The 14,939-nt window shown below is 32.0% G+C and overlaps 1 protein-coding gene across 1 annotated transcript; it reads right to left on the bottom strand.

Moving 5' to 3' along the window:
- Nucleotides 1-1,062: 1,062 nt before the first annotated feature.
- Nucleotides 1,063-2,151, bottom strand: LOC110097724 (F-box protein FBW2-like). Its single transcript, XM_020824264.1, has 2 exons — nucleotides 1,832-2,151; nucleotides 1,063-1,612 (listed from the first exon to the last, which is right to left on the bottom strand). The coding sequence occupies exons 1-2, from the start codon at nucleotides 2,149-2,151 to the stop codon at nucleotides 1,063-1,065; spliced, it is 870 nt and encodes a 289-aa protein (XP_020679923.1).
- Between the last annotated feature and the right edge of the window lie 12,788 nt (nucleotides 2,152-14,939).

Raw genomic sequence — 14,939 nt, 5'->3', positions numbered from 1 at the left:
AACCAACAAGGATAAACACCAGCACAGGGAAAGTAAGTAGAACACAAGATTTCGCTAGCGGAGAGGACTTGGAGGCGAAAAGATCACAGGAGGAGGAAGGAAACCCTAAAATCGCCCGAGACGGCGCTTAGGGCGACTTTTTTACTGCTTCTTAAAGCAATTTTTTTAATAAAAATTAATTTTTTTGTACCTAAAATCTGCTTTAAAGATTAGAAAGAAAGCCATTCCAAATGAAACCTTAATCACATATCTTGTATAAGAAGTTACAAACCTAAATTTAAGAATCATTTTAAGATTTTAAATGACAAAATAATCCCATTTGATACATACGAGATTAAAAAAAAAATACTATTTAATAATTATTTAAGATATTGGATGTTGTATATCGTAACTTTAAAATACTTTTATTTTATTAATGTATTCTTATGATAATTTTTAGAATTATTTCAAAATATGAAAAATAAATAAATTCATATATATATGTTATTTTTGATAAGATGATAAAAAAGTACAAATGTTTCTTAACTACTTAAAAACTAATTAATTTAAAATCATCACCTTAATTTAATAAAAAAATTGGTGAAGATCAATTAGAAATGGAGCTCTATTATTATTTTGTAACTTTTAATAGAATTGTCACTCTTTTTGCGATTTAATAATATATATTTAATAGAGTACAAATATATAGAAATAAAATAGAAGATCATAATCATAAAGAACAATCCACATACCGAAGCATAGAGCATGATTGTGGACGCCTATATAGTTTACTAGAATCAAAGTCTCAATAATAATAATAAAAAAAACTAGAAGAGATCTAGATTAAAAAATTACTATGGCAAACATAAAATCTTTAGGATAAAAAGTTTTTGAATTGAAATTATAAAATGGCAATTACCATAACACAATATCCAAACTTTTAAGCTTCAAGCACAAGATGTTAAGGTTACTTTCCCATTTTTTAGGACATTTGAGCCATTAAGGTAAACTCACACACACATTATATATATAAATTACGAACCCAAGACCTCTTAATTAGTAGCCAAAGTCCCAAACCAGTATTTAATCATGCTCTTCGTTATTATCATCATTATCATCATCAACATCATCATTATCATCGTCATCATTGTCATTGGATGAAAAAGAATCAGAAAAATCTAAAAAAGGATCTATGTAAGATTTGAGTGCATAGAACTTTGAGCCAACATCACCCATAAGCTTCACGTACTGGCACCCATTTAGGTTGAGAAAAGATAATGCTTTGCAGTTGCTAAGAATAGCATCTAACCCATAGTCACTAAAGCGACCATAGGATAACTCGAGTTGCTCAAGCCCGAACATCGTATTGGCTATAGCTAATGCTTCTTTTTCATTAACTTTAGTTGCCGCTTCATTATTTTGGGTTGATTCGAACTCAGCAGGAGTCAGGTTTCTCTTCAGGCTTATAAGAGACGTGCAATTATTTCCCAATATTTTGATTCCTTTGTAGGTGATGTAGTCGCAGTAGCTGATGTCTAAAGTTGTTAGAGATGTTAGGGATCCAGAATATTTCTGTATTGCTGAATCATTTACCTCGCTCATTGGAATTTCTAGCACGTTAAGGTTAATTCCACTGCACATACACAAAAAGTAAATGTCATAAGCCTAAGAAAGATTTTTAAAAAATAACATAGCACCTAAAATTTAATCATTTACAAAATATCATGATGAAAAACTGCTAATATATATAAATAATTTTCAAAATAGACTTAAAATCAAATCAATAATTTTTATTATTGGATGTTGCAATACCATCTTCACTTTTTTTTTTCAAGTTATAAAAGTATATTACAAAGAGGCTGTGAGCGAGAATCCCCCATTTTGGATGCGATATGCAGAAAGTCGCCGGAGCGTGTAACGGCTTCGACATACAAGCTTTCGCACAACGGCGTTGATGACATCGGGATGGTTAACACGCCGGCACCATTCTTCAATGTTAATCTCTGTCCAGCAACATGGCCCCGCCACTGCCTCCTGCCAACTTTTGCAAACGAAAGATATTGTGCGTGCCATCTCATCTGATGGGATCTTCTTGAAGATGAGTGCCAATATATCGTGGTTTATCCTTTCCCAATCCCTCCAATTGTCATCATTGATCCCACGTCTCGACATTTTTTTTAAAACCTAGAATTGCATAAACTTTATTGATACAATAGTGCTTATATATAGAATATATAATAGAGCAATAAGAAAATGTGATAAAATAAAATTTTGTTAATAATGAAGATATATTGTAATAATATTGGTTATAAATTCTTACAATAAATATTATACTTATGCTCTCATATAAATATATGATAGTGAATAAATCTAATAATTCTAATATCTCTCTACAAATCAATAAGGCAGCTATTAAAAGCATTGAAAGTTTGCCTATCAAAAAATAAAAATGGGAAAATGGGTGGTACTTTGTTTATGTTATGTAGAGAAGAAGAAACAATGATGAATTAAGAATGTCATATTGAAGGTGACGACGAGTGATGATAAATTGATAATAAATATCATACTATTTAGTTCTAATAGCAAGATCTGCATAGAGATGAAGTTAGTCCCTCATTGTGTAATTTGAAAATGATAAGAGAACTCTGTAACTAGATAAGTCTAGAATGTATCCAGCTATAGTGCAATGAAAAACAGTGATCTAAACATGTTCTCAAATACCTCTTCTTAACAATTCTATGTGGTATCAGAGCGGCGTTAGATCATTTCTCATTCAAAATGTCTACCCCACTCAGACAAGAGAAAAGTCATCAAATACAACTTCAGAATACGTCAAAATTCCTGCCTCACTCAAGTTTTGTATGGCTAACATTAAACAATCGTACCGACACAATTATCCATTGAGAACTACAATATTTGGAGATCTCAGGTACTCAAATTACTCACCACAAATGGGTTTGCTGATTTTCTTGAAATAAAAACATCTCCCCCTCCCCGCTTATCAAAACAATATGATGGGATAAGCATCACAAATTCGAAATACGATGAATGGATGCTAATCGGTCAGAACTTATCTGTTGCTATATGCTCAACTCTATCACCAGCAGTTCTTTCATATGAAACAAATCTGAATTCATGAGCTGAAATCTGGGTAACAATCGAAAGAAGGTTGCAGGCATCAAACATATCAAAAGTAATACAACTCAAAAAAGAGTTGCACAATAAGAAAATGAAAAATATTACCATGTTTCAGTATCTGAATGAAATTAAGACACTTGTGGATCAAATAGAAGTAGCGAATGCAACTATTGATACAAAAGATATTATTATGTATACTCTGAATGGTCTTCCACCTACATACCAGACATTTAAAACAGCTATTATAACAAAGCTACATCCAGTTAGCTTGGAAGACTTATATTCACTTCTGATAAGTGAAGAAATAAATATAAATTCTGAAGCACTAAAGCAGATAAATATATCTGACTCAAATACAACACTATATACAACCAGAGGAAGAGGTCGTAGAGGAAGGGGATGTTTCTTCGTCTCAGAATAACAGGACTTCTGCAAAAAGTCAAGTGATATGTCAGATTTGTAACAAAGAGGGCATTTAGCTTCAGTATGCTGGCATAGATCGAACTTGAATTATACTCCAGCAGATTCATCTGCATAAAATAGCCAACAATCAAAAGCATTAATAACAACAAATGAATTTCAAAATCCTGATTGGTATTTGGATTCTGGTGCATCAGCTCATCTCACACATAGTCTTGACAATGTAATGCAACCAACAACATACAATGACACTGACAGCATAACCATTGGTGATGGAAGAAATCTCCCCATAGATCATTCAGGGAAAGGTATTCTACCAACTCCTAATAGTAAACTTCAACACTAATAACAGTATCTTTAAGGTTTGAATAACTTGGCAAATTCAAGAATGTGATTGTAATTACCAACAGGATCCTAATTGGTGCTTGTATTTCATTAGGGCTTTTCAAAATAAACTAAGCATTACAGCATGATTCAATTATTTGGGTCTTACTTAAATCAAATGTAACAATGTAATTGATAAGAAACTCCACTATTGTCTGACTTTAATCTTTTAAACTTTGGTACTCATAATTGTTTTTTCATTTTAGAGAAATGCATTTGTGTTGATTATTTCTATTGGGCTTTAGGAAAATTTTGCTTAACTCAAATGTAATAGCTATGCCATTGTTTTATATAAACTTAAAATATAGCTCACCATTTGTCAACCAACTTAGATTGTAAGGGGAGTTAATTCTTGTAGTTTATGTTTTATCATGTTAGTTATTGCTCATTTTATTTCAATTATATTCACCTGAATTTCATATTAATTTTCTCCTGTATATATGATTCTTAATTAGGTTAATTTCTTACTTCATGGGCATCATTTTTTGAATTATTCCAATGATTGTTTGAACTACTTTTGATGTGTATTAATAACCTTATCAGTAGTAATTTGTGTCTCCTATAGATCGTTAGATTGTTGCAAGCTAAAAAATTTGCATCAATAAAGAGTTTTTCAGATTAACTTCTAAAGATATTGTACACATATAGATAAAAATAAAGAATATATGTTATACCCAAATTTTTACAAGAAAGATCCTAAAAGGAAAAAATCTTGAGGCATGGCCCAAATGAAATGATTCACAATATTGATGAAAATTACAAAGGTCTTCTCTTCCTCTGAAGCTCGATCTCTTATGATTATAGCTAAGAATGTTTGAGAAATATTGTAAGGAGATGACAACGATCATATGATGTCGGTTGGGTGTTGCAGTAAAACAATAATGATCAAATTGTGGCAATCATATGATGGTAGTTGGATGACGGTGGATGAATAACAACTATCAAACTTCATCTATCGAATGTGGTTGGACGAAGGTGGGTGTTCGTGATGATGGCCTTCGTCTAACATCAAGCAAAGCTCTATAGTTCATTAATTCTTCTTTCTATATCTAATTTTAAAATTAGGTCTCCCTTATATGAAAAACGATGGCCAATTTATAATTTGTTAAAGTGAAATGTTAGTAAATTTAACTAAAATCCAAAAAATATTTATCGGACAACATATAATAATTTTTTTGTTCGTAGATTACTCTTTCTTCATTTAAGTGTTTTAATGATCTCAAAATTTAGCAATCTCAGGTTTATTAGATTTTTCTTATCGATACACTTGTTTTGACTATAAGCACATAAAAATTAGAGATCTTGATTCTTCAATTAACTTCATGAAGTTTCTAACTATACTTTTAAATGTTTAATTTAAGCTCATTTGGACTCGGATTATATCTCTTTTGGTGTCACCTAGTTCATCTTATCAAGATGTCCAATTTGACTATAAGCTTGCTAAAATAGAGTTTATATGATTTTTATGTTAATACTAAAAGTTTCTTCCATCAACATTCAAAGCTAGATTGATAGATTTTTTTATGATACATCAAGGTTATTAAAACTATTAAAGAGTCTCATTTAATTGATCGTGAATCTTATATAAGATTTTGATGATAGTATACACTAACACTTTTTTATTTAACACCTAAATAACATTTAATAATGATGGAAAATATTAATTTAAATATTTTAATAATAAGAAGAATACATGATAAAAAAGTTTTTCTAATTAATTCCTAAATAGATTTTGGGAAGTTTATATACATATAAAATTATTTTTATGTATTTATTTAGCTAACACTTAAACCTTTATATTCATTTCTATAACACTAAAATTTCTTAATCACATAAAAAAACTAATATTAAGTTAGTCAAAGTAAAATACACAATTTCATGCACTTAAAAGTATTTTTTTTTTGGGGAAACTCACACAAAGGGCCTATGTGTTCCATAACAAAGTACATGTCCTTAGAGGATCAACAACTCTCTAAAAATACAGCCTTTGAAGTAAAACCTATGAGCTAATGATCCAACTAAATACAATAAGCAAATAAGAAAATAAAAGAAAGCCAACAAGACAGATAAAAAACTAAAACCAGAGAAGCCAACAACATCAGTTTCCCAACAATAGAAGGTTCTACAACACCAAGAAAGTACATGCAAAAATACAGAGAAAAGGGGCAAGCAAAACAGGGCAACCAAGAACCACAACTAAAAAACACACAATAACAGCCTAGAAGAGCCTCAGCCACAAGGCCTAACACCCACACAATAAAAATTCCAGGAATCAAACACCAACAACAAAGGGACATCCACCAGGGTGCGAAGCCACACCCCCAAAAGCCCCAGCCACACGACACGCACCACAATAAAACCATCATCCCAACCACCAAACACACCCAAAGCATAAAAGCCAAGCACAAAACAACCAAAGGAACCATTATTTTTTAGATTTGCGTATACGATGCTTACCAACACGAGAGAAAGAGTTAACAACAACATGACTCACATCCATCCCATATAGCTCATGAAATGACTCAGCATTCTCAACCCCCAAGTCATCCTCATGCCCATAAGGAGAAACTGGAGACTCGTCAAGCCAATAAGATTGCAACAAATAAGTGGCCCCCAAAGAAGATATCAACTAAGCATTTAGAGCATTAGGCGAAATCAGATCAATAGGGACATCAATAAGAGGTTCACTACTAGTAGTCCCCATATGAGAAGGCAACTGAACCCGATCAACATTATCCCAAGGATAATCAACGGAATCACCAGACAATTTATTTACCACCATCAAGTTAGCTTGACTAAGATCCTCATGCACCTCACGCTCATTAACCATATCAGCCTGATCAGCCAAGATAATAGTACAATCCCCCACTCCATAAATACCAGCCCTTTCCACACCCGGAGATAACTCTAGATTGCTCACATGACTATCCACATTAGGACAAACAACACCATCAAAGGTATGAATAATATTTTCACAATAATCGTGAGCCAAAACAGACACAATCTCTTACCCAACAACATTAGGCAATTGTGAATCATCAGCAACAACATCTAAACATTAGAATTCAAAACATGAGGAATCACCCCATCGATGATATGATTAGTAATAAAAAAAAGACCTTGCGAAGAAGAATTTTTGGTCGCAACCCCCTCATTATTAGTAGGATCATTAGCTAAATAAGGATATAAAATCAGGCATTCACCTTTCGAGTTATAGTAGAAAAAACAAGAGGGAAAAATCTTCCATTTTCACAGATTGAATATACCCCATAATCTCAGAACCCAGTCAAGCTTGATTAGGGTAGCGCTTTGTAACATTTAACTCAACTAAAATGCGAGCAATTGAAGGCCTAGTGCCATTAGAACTAGCATTATTTGTTCTCAAGAGTCGACCACATAATGACCCCAAACCATTCATGATGCGGGGGGAAAAAGAGATGAGGGCAAAGATTTGGTAAAGAGACCCATATAGGAATGATAAGGGATTCCACATTGACATCAAAATGGGGAGTCCACTTAAAAAACTTCATGAAATAATTTCTAACGAAGTAAGAGCGGTGGGAAAACGTCCTACAATAATATGTCGTTCATTAACTTGATCAAGACATTTTTTGGATTAAGCAAAGTGACAAAGAAATCACCAAAGAGCTTTAAGTTAAAGAAATTTTTGAATCACATCGAGAGGCGGATGACACCCATGAAATTTTCCAAGGAGAGCAAACTCGAAAGGGGCCGCAAGAGCAAGCATCTCCTTATCTAAAATCAACGGAGCTGGTAAACCATGATGAGAAGAAACTTTGAGTGGGGGAAACTCAGTAGAGGGTGAGCCCCAGATAAAACATCTTTAAGAGATCACAATTTGTGTTTCCCATCCAAAAATCCGGGATCAATAAAATATTATATAAGTAAATATTATTATTTAGGTATTAGATACATAAATACATTAGGATTTTGTGGCATATGTGTAATTCCCCCAAAGCTTTAATAAATGTGATTTGTTATTCTTTTCTAATTAATTCTTAAATAAAGAATTTTTTAAGGATAAAAATGTTCAAAGTTTTGGACCAAATGTAATATCTATGCCACTTGTTTTATATAAACTTAAAATATAGCTCACCATTTGTCAACCAAATATGATTGTGAGGGGAGTTAATTCTTGTAGTTGATGTTTTAACATGTTAGTTATTGCTCATTTTATTTCAATTATATTCACCTCAATTTCATATAAATTTTCTCCTGTATATATGATTCTTAATTAGGTTAATTTCTTACTTCATGGGCATCATTTTTTGAACTTTTTCAATGATTGTTTGAACTATGTTTGAAGTGTATTAATAACCTTATCAATAGTAATTCATGTCTCCTATAGATTGTCAAATTGTTGCAAGCTAAAAAATTTGCATCAATAAAGAGTTATTCAAATTTACTTTTAAAGATATTGTACACATATAGTTAAAAATAAAGAATATATGTTATACCAAAATTTTTACAAGAAAGATCCTAAAAGGAAAAAATCTTGTGGTATGACCCAAATGAAATGATTCACTGTATTGATGGAAATTACAAAGGTATTTGCTTCCCTTGAAGTTTGATCTCTTGTGATTGTAACTAAGAATATTTGAGAAATATTGAAAGGAGATGAAAACAATCATATGATGTCGATTGGTGTTGCAGTAAAGCAATAATGGTCAGATTGTGGCAATCATATGATGGTAGTTGGATGTTGATGGTTCAATGACAGTGGATGGGTAACAACTATCAGTTGAATGTGGTTGAACGAAGTGGGTGTTTGTGAAGATCGCCAGTTTCAAACATCAAGTAAAGCTCTATAGTTCATTAATCCTCCTTTGTCTCTCTAATTTTAAAATTAGGTCTCCCTTATATGAATAATGAAGGTCAATTTATAATTTTTTAAAGTGAAATTTTAGTAAATTTAGCCAAAATTCAAAAACATTTCATCAATAAATATATATATTATATATATATATATATATATATATATATATATATATATATATATATATATATAATAAATATATTATATATGTTCATAGATTACTCTTTCATCATTTAAATGTTTTAATGATCTCAAAATTTAGCAATCTTGGGTTTAATTAGATTTTTTCTTGTCTATACACTTGTTTTGACTATAAGCATAAAAGAATTAGAGATCATTTGATTATTCAATTAACTTCATGAAGTTTCTAACTATACTTTAAGTGTCATTTGGACTTAGATATATCTCTTTTGGTGTCATTTAGTTCATCTTAATCGAGATGTCCAATTTGACTATAAATTTGCTAAATTAGAGTTTAAATGGTCTTTATGTTAATACTAAAAGTTTCTTGCATCAACATTCAAAGCCTGATTGATAGATTTTTTTATGACGCATCAAGATTATTAAAAATATTAAAGAGTCTTATTCAATTGACCGTGAATCTTATAAAAGATTTTGATCATAGAATACAATAACACTTTTTTATCTAACACCTAAATAGCATTTAAAAATGATGGAATAAATTAATTTAAATATTTTAATAATAAGAAGAATACATGTTGTATAAGTTTTTCTAATTAATTCCTAAATAGATTTAGGGGACTTTATATACATGCCAAAATATTTTTATGTATTTACTTATCTAACACTTAAACCTGCAAAATAACATTAAAAAAATGTAACACTTAAACCTTTATATTCATTTCTATAACACTCATTTCTTAATCACATAAAAAAATAATATTAAGTTATTCAAAGTAAACACACAATTTCATGCACATAATTTTTTTTTGGAAAACAACACATGGGGCCTATGTGTTCCATAACAAAGTACATATTCTTAGAGCATCAACAGCTCTCTAAATATACAACCTTTCAAAAAAACCTATGAGCTAATGATCCAACTAAATACAACAAGTGAACAATAAAATAAAGGAAAGCCAACACGACTGATAAAAAACTAAAACAAAAAATCCAACATCATCAGCATCTTAGCAAAAGAAGGTTCTATATCACCAACAGAGTACCTGCAATAACACTAAGAAAATAGGCAAGAAAAATAGGGCAGCCAATATTCACAAATAAAAAACCCATATTAATAGCCTATAAGAGCATCATCCACAAGGCCTAACACCATCACAAACAACTATTCCATGAATCAAACACCATCAGCAAAGGGACAACCACCAGGGTGCGAGCCACACCCCCAAAAGCCCAAGACACATGACATGCACCCAACCCAATAACAACTGCAATAGAACCACTGTCCCAACCACCAAACACACCAAAAGCATAAAAGACAGGAACATAACACCTAAAGGAACCATTACTTTTTAGATTTGCATCTACGATGCTTACCAATACGATAGAAAGAGTTATCAACAATGCGACTCACATCCAGCCCATACAGCTCATGAAATGACTCAGCATTCTCAACCCCCATGTAATCCTCAAGCCCACAAGGAGAAACCGAAGACTCATCAAGCCAGTCAGATTGCACCAAAAAAGTGGACCCAAAAGAAGATATCAACTTAGCATTCAGAGCATTAGGCAAAATCAGATCAATAAGGACATTAATAAGAGGTTCACTATTAGCAGTCCCCATAGGAGAGGGCGACTGAACCAGGTCAACATTATCCAAAGGATAATCAGCAAAATCACCAGATAATTCATTTACCACCATCAATTTAGCTTGACAAAGATCCCCATCCACCTCACACCCATCAACCATATTATCCTGAACCAAGAAAATAGCACAATCCACCACTCCATCAACTCCAATCCCAACCACCTGGAGATAACTCCAGATTTCTTACATGACTATCCACATTAGGACAGACAAAACAATCAAAGGTATGAGTAATATTTTCACAATGATCTTGAGCCAAAATAGACACAATCTATTGCCCCATAACATTAGGCAATGTGAATCGTCACCAACAACATCTTGAACATCAAAATTCACAACATGAGGAATCACCCCATTCATGATAGGACTAGTAATAGCAATAAGACCATGTGAAGAAGAATTTTTAGTCATATCCCCCTCATTCTTAGGAGGATCGTTAGCTAAATAAGGAGGCAAAATTGGGCATTCACCCTTCGAGTGACCCAAAGCTTTACAGTGAAAACAACAAGAGAGAAAAATCTTCCATTTTCACATATTGAATATACCCCATAGTCTCATAACCCAACCAAACTTGATTAGGACAACATTTTGTAACATCTAACTCAACTAAAATGCAAGAAATTGAAGTCAGAGTGCCATTAGAAGTAGCATTATTTGTTCTCAAGAGGTGACCAAATAATGACCACAAACCATGCATGATGTAGGGGGAAAAGTGATGAGGGCGAAGATTGGAGAAAGTGACCCATATAGGAATGGTATAGGATTCCACATTGACATCAAAATGGGGAGTCCACTTAAAAAGCTTCATGAAACAATTGCTAAAAAAGTAAGAGCATCAGAAAAACATCCTACAATAATCTAAGTCATTCACCAACTTGATCAAGATATTTTTTGGATTAAGCAAAGTGACAGAGAAATCACCAAAGATCTTTAAGTCAAAGAAAAGTTTTTGAATCACATCAAGAGGCGGACGACGCCCATGAAATTTTCCAACAAGACAAACTTCTGATCCGAAATCAACATAGCATGTAAACCATGATGAGAAGAAAGTTTGAGTGGAGGAAACTCAGTAGAGGGCGAAGCCCCAGACAAAATATCTCTAAGAGATCACGATTTGTGCTTCCCATTCAAAAATTTGGGGTCAATCAAAGCATAAATAAGTAAATATTATTATTTAGGTATTAGATACATAAATACATAAGGATTTTGTGGTATATGTGTAAATCCCCCATAGCTTTAATAAATGTGATTTGCTATTCTCTTACAATTAATTCTTAAATAAAGAATTCAACAAAGAATATTAAGAGAGAAAATAAGGAACACAAAATGATTTATTAATATAATTAGAATTTGCGACACATTGAGTGATTCCTACTACACTTACACAATATATGGTTATTTTTAGGCAATTTTTTAAAGTAAACATAATTAGCAAGTTAATTATATGATTAAGCAGGCCGTTGAGAGAATTTAAAAATAGGCAAAGTCGCTCATTTGAAAGGCGACTTATGTCTAATCCAAAGAACAACGTGGTAGATGATGTGACAATTAGATAACTTGAAGTTAGTCACCTGTTTAACGGGCAACTTATAAGTCGCCCATTAAACGGGGGACTTATCCTTATATAAAATTCTAACTTTCCCTTTCCCGATCCATTCCTCTCCCTCTTTGCCATTTCTCGCAGCCGATTCGATTCTTCGCTGGCATTAGGTAAGGTAAGTTTTTATTTATGTATTTTATGTTAATTAAGTTAAATACACGTTGATTAGTGTTTATTTTGCTTAGAGAAATAAAAATTTATGTTTTGTGGACTGTTTCTCTAATTTTTTATTTAAATCTCTTTGTTTGTTGAATTAATTTCAAAATTTGTTTGCGATAAGTATAGATTTCTGCACTTAGGATGTGAATGTTTTAAATATTTTTTAGATATGTGATTTAGGGTTGAATTATATATTTAAAGTGGCAATTTGTACTGTAAATATACATGTTTTTTGGGTTATTTTGGGATGGAGAAGATGAAAGTTGGATACAAATTTTTTGGAATTTTTTCATATTTTGTTTATTAAGCAATACTCATTATATTTTGAAGTTAGTGTATGTTCAAGTAAATATTTGGATTAATTTTACATGTGTTTGAAAAGAGGTAAAATTTTAAAATTTTAATTTAAATTTTTAATTATTTGTTGTAATAATTTTAATTATTTTGAAGTTATATGTGCGTTAGTTCGATGAATTTTGAGATGAAATCCTTAATAAGTTTTAGTGTTGAAATAATTGAGGTTATGTTAAATATAGATAATTAGAAGTATTTTTAAATTAAAAGTTTAAGTTTTTGTTTTGAGTCATTATTTGGTAGATAGATAATTAGAAGTAATTTATTGGATATTAAAATTTTTTTCATATTATACTAATCATTTAAATATGTTTATGTCATAATTGAATTAATGTAGCATTTCATTATGATATTCTCATGTTAATATTAGTTATAATTTTTATAACTTATGTTTAGGATTTAGAATTAATATAAATTAAAATAAACGTATGTTAAGAGTTTGTTATTTGTTCATCTTTTTTAGTGGAACGTACTAGTTCAATAATGAGTGGACATGGTGCAACGCATTCATGCTACTGTATGGAGGTGAGTTACAAGTGGATGACAAATTCGCACAAAGTTATTCTTGGGGTAGGAATCATTCCTTACATGTGCCGAGAAATATAAACTTAGAGCAGCTTAAGTTAAGGATACTTAGAGCACTTAAGCTAGTATGATCCTACAAAGTTTTCTTTGAACTTAGTTTGTCGAGTGTTTGTGGGAAATGAGTTTGTCACTTCACATGTTGAAGATTATGTTTGTGAAGTTCTATTATGTCAGGCTGAAATAGAATTTCTCATCATGTACGTTGATGTCCAAGAGATTAATGTTACTAAAGATAATAATGAGCCTCCAAATTCACAAAGATATGCAACTTCAACCCAATTTGAAAGGGTTGATGTGGTCACTTGTCCTTCAAGGGTAAAAGCAGTGGAAGAAGCCCTTCATTAGTGAGTTCTATATATCACATATCACTAATAGTTATGTAGAAATTTGTATTATTGATTAATAAATGATAAATAATATTTTCAATTTAGTGATACAGAGAACCAACAGACACAGGAACCTCCAATACTGTCTACAAAATCATTCCCTTCATATCATTGCGATTATGAGACTATGAGTAGTGGCTATAGTGAGGAGTGCTCTGATGATGATGGTGCTGATTTTTTACTAGTGGTTAATGATGGAGTTGAAATTCATAATGAGGAGATTAGAAATGTCATCCAAGATTATTGTTCTAGATCAGTAGACAGTGAGGATACAATGGTAGCAAATAATAACTACGTCGAAACTTGTAGGACTACACAACAATGGGATCAGGAAGTTGACTTTGATGATGTTTATGATGCGGTGATAATGGAGGAAGAATTCTCGATTCCTAAAGACTTATTTGAAGGAATGTGCTTCACAAGAAAGATTGATATGCAATTTATGTTACAAGGTCATGCTGCTATGATTTTGTGTGTCCATATAGATGGTCCAGCTTTGGTAGGTCATGTTGTTATTGGAGTTGGGAGATGTTGGCTTAGCTGGCCAGACTACTGTGATGACCTCCTTGGGAGTCATCCACTGCCAGATGTTTTATATCGTGACCCATTCGATCATCGCATCACATTAAGGTTTTGTATGAGACAGGCACATGCACAAACCTGTATTCCCCTTAGATGGTTGCGATGGATGTTTTGGCGTGACTCCTACTTGTACCTGAATGATATGGATTTTTGGAGGTATGTTCGGGCTTACATATTATTCATATTGGGCTATCACCTTCTCCCGGAAACTTCAGGTTTAGAGAACATTTACAATACCTTACTATTATGGAGAATTTGGCAGTTTTCAGTACATACTCTCTTGGAGGAGAAATTTTAGCCCATTTGTATAGGGAGTTGGGAGAAGCAACACGGCCTAGTAGGTCCAACATAGCTAGATGCATTCATTTGTTACAAATCTAGGCTTGGGAGCATCTGTATGTAGGATGACCACAGATTCATGTTCCCTTTCTAGTAGAACTCCATGGTCTTAGTGTTGAATTCAGGTATGAAATAATCTAATTTAATTAATTTTTTTTAATACTACATGAAATGAAATCTTATTTATTTACAATATAAATGTAATAGGTGGAATGAGTATAGACTAAGAGAGGTGCCCATTGGAAATATCATTAGCTATAGAGATGAGCTCGATGATTTGCTTGATAGTCAGGTATCTTCCTAAAGTTTTGAAATGAAAAATTAACTTGTTATTTTCAATTCATATAAGTTATTATTGAATCTTCAGGTAATTTGGAAGCAATATAC

The sequence above is a fragment of the Dendrobium catenatum genome, unplaced genomic scaffold (genome assembly GCF_001605985.2).
Source record: "Dendrobium catenatum unplaced genomic scaffold, ASM160598v2 original_scaffold_207317, whole genome shotgun sequence".
NCBI classification, from domain to species: Eukaryota; Viridiplantae; Streptophyta; class Magnoliopsida; order Asparagales; family Orchidaceae; genus Dendrobium; species Dendrobium catenatum.
This window is presented reverse-complemented; position numbering and strand designations above follow the sequence as displayed.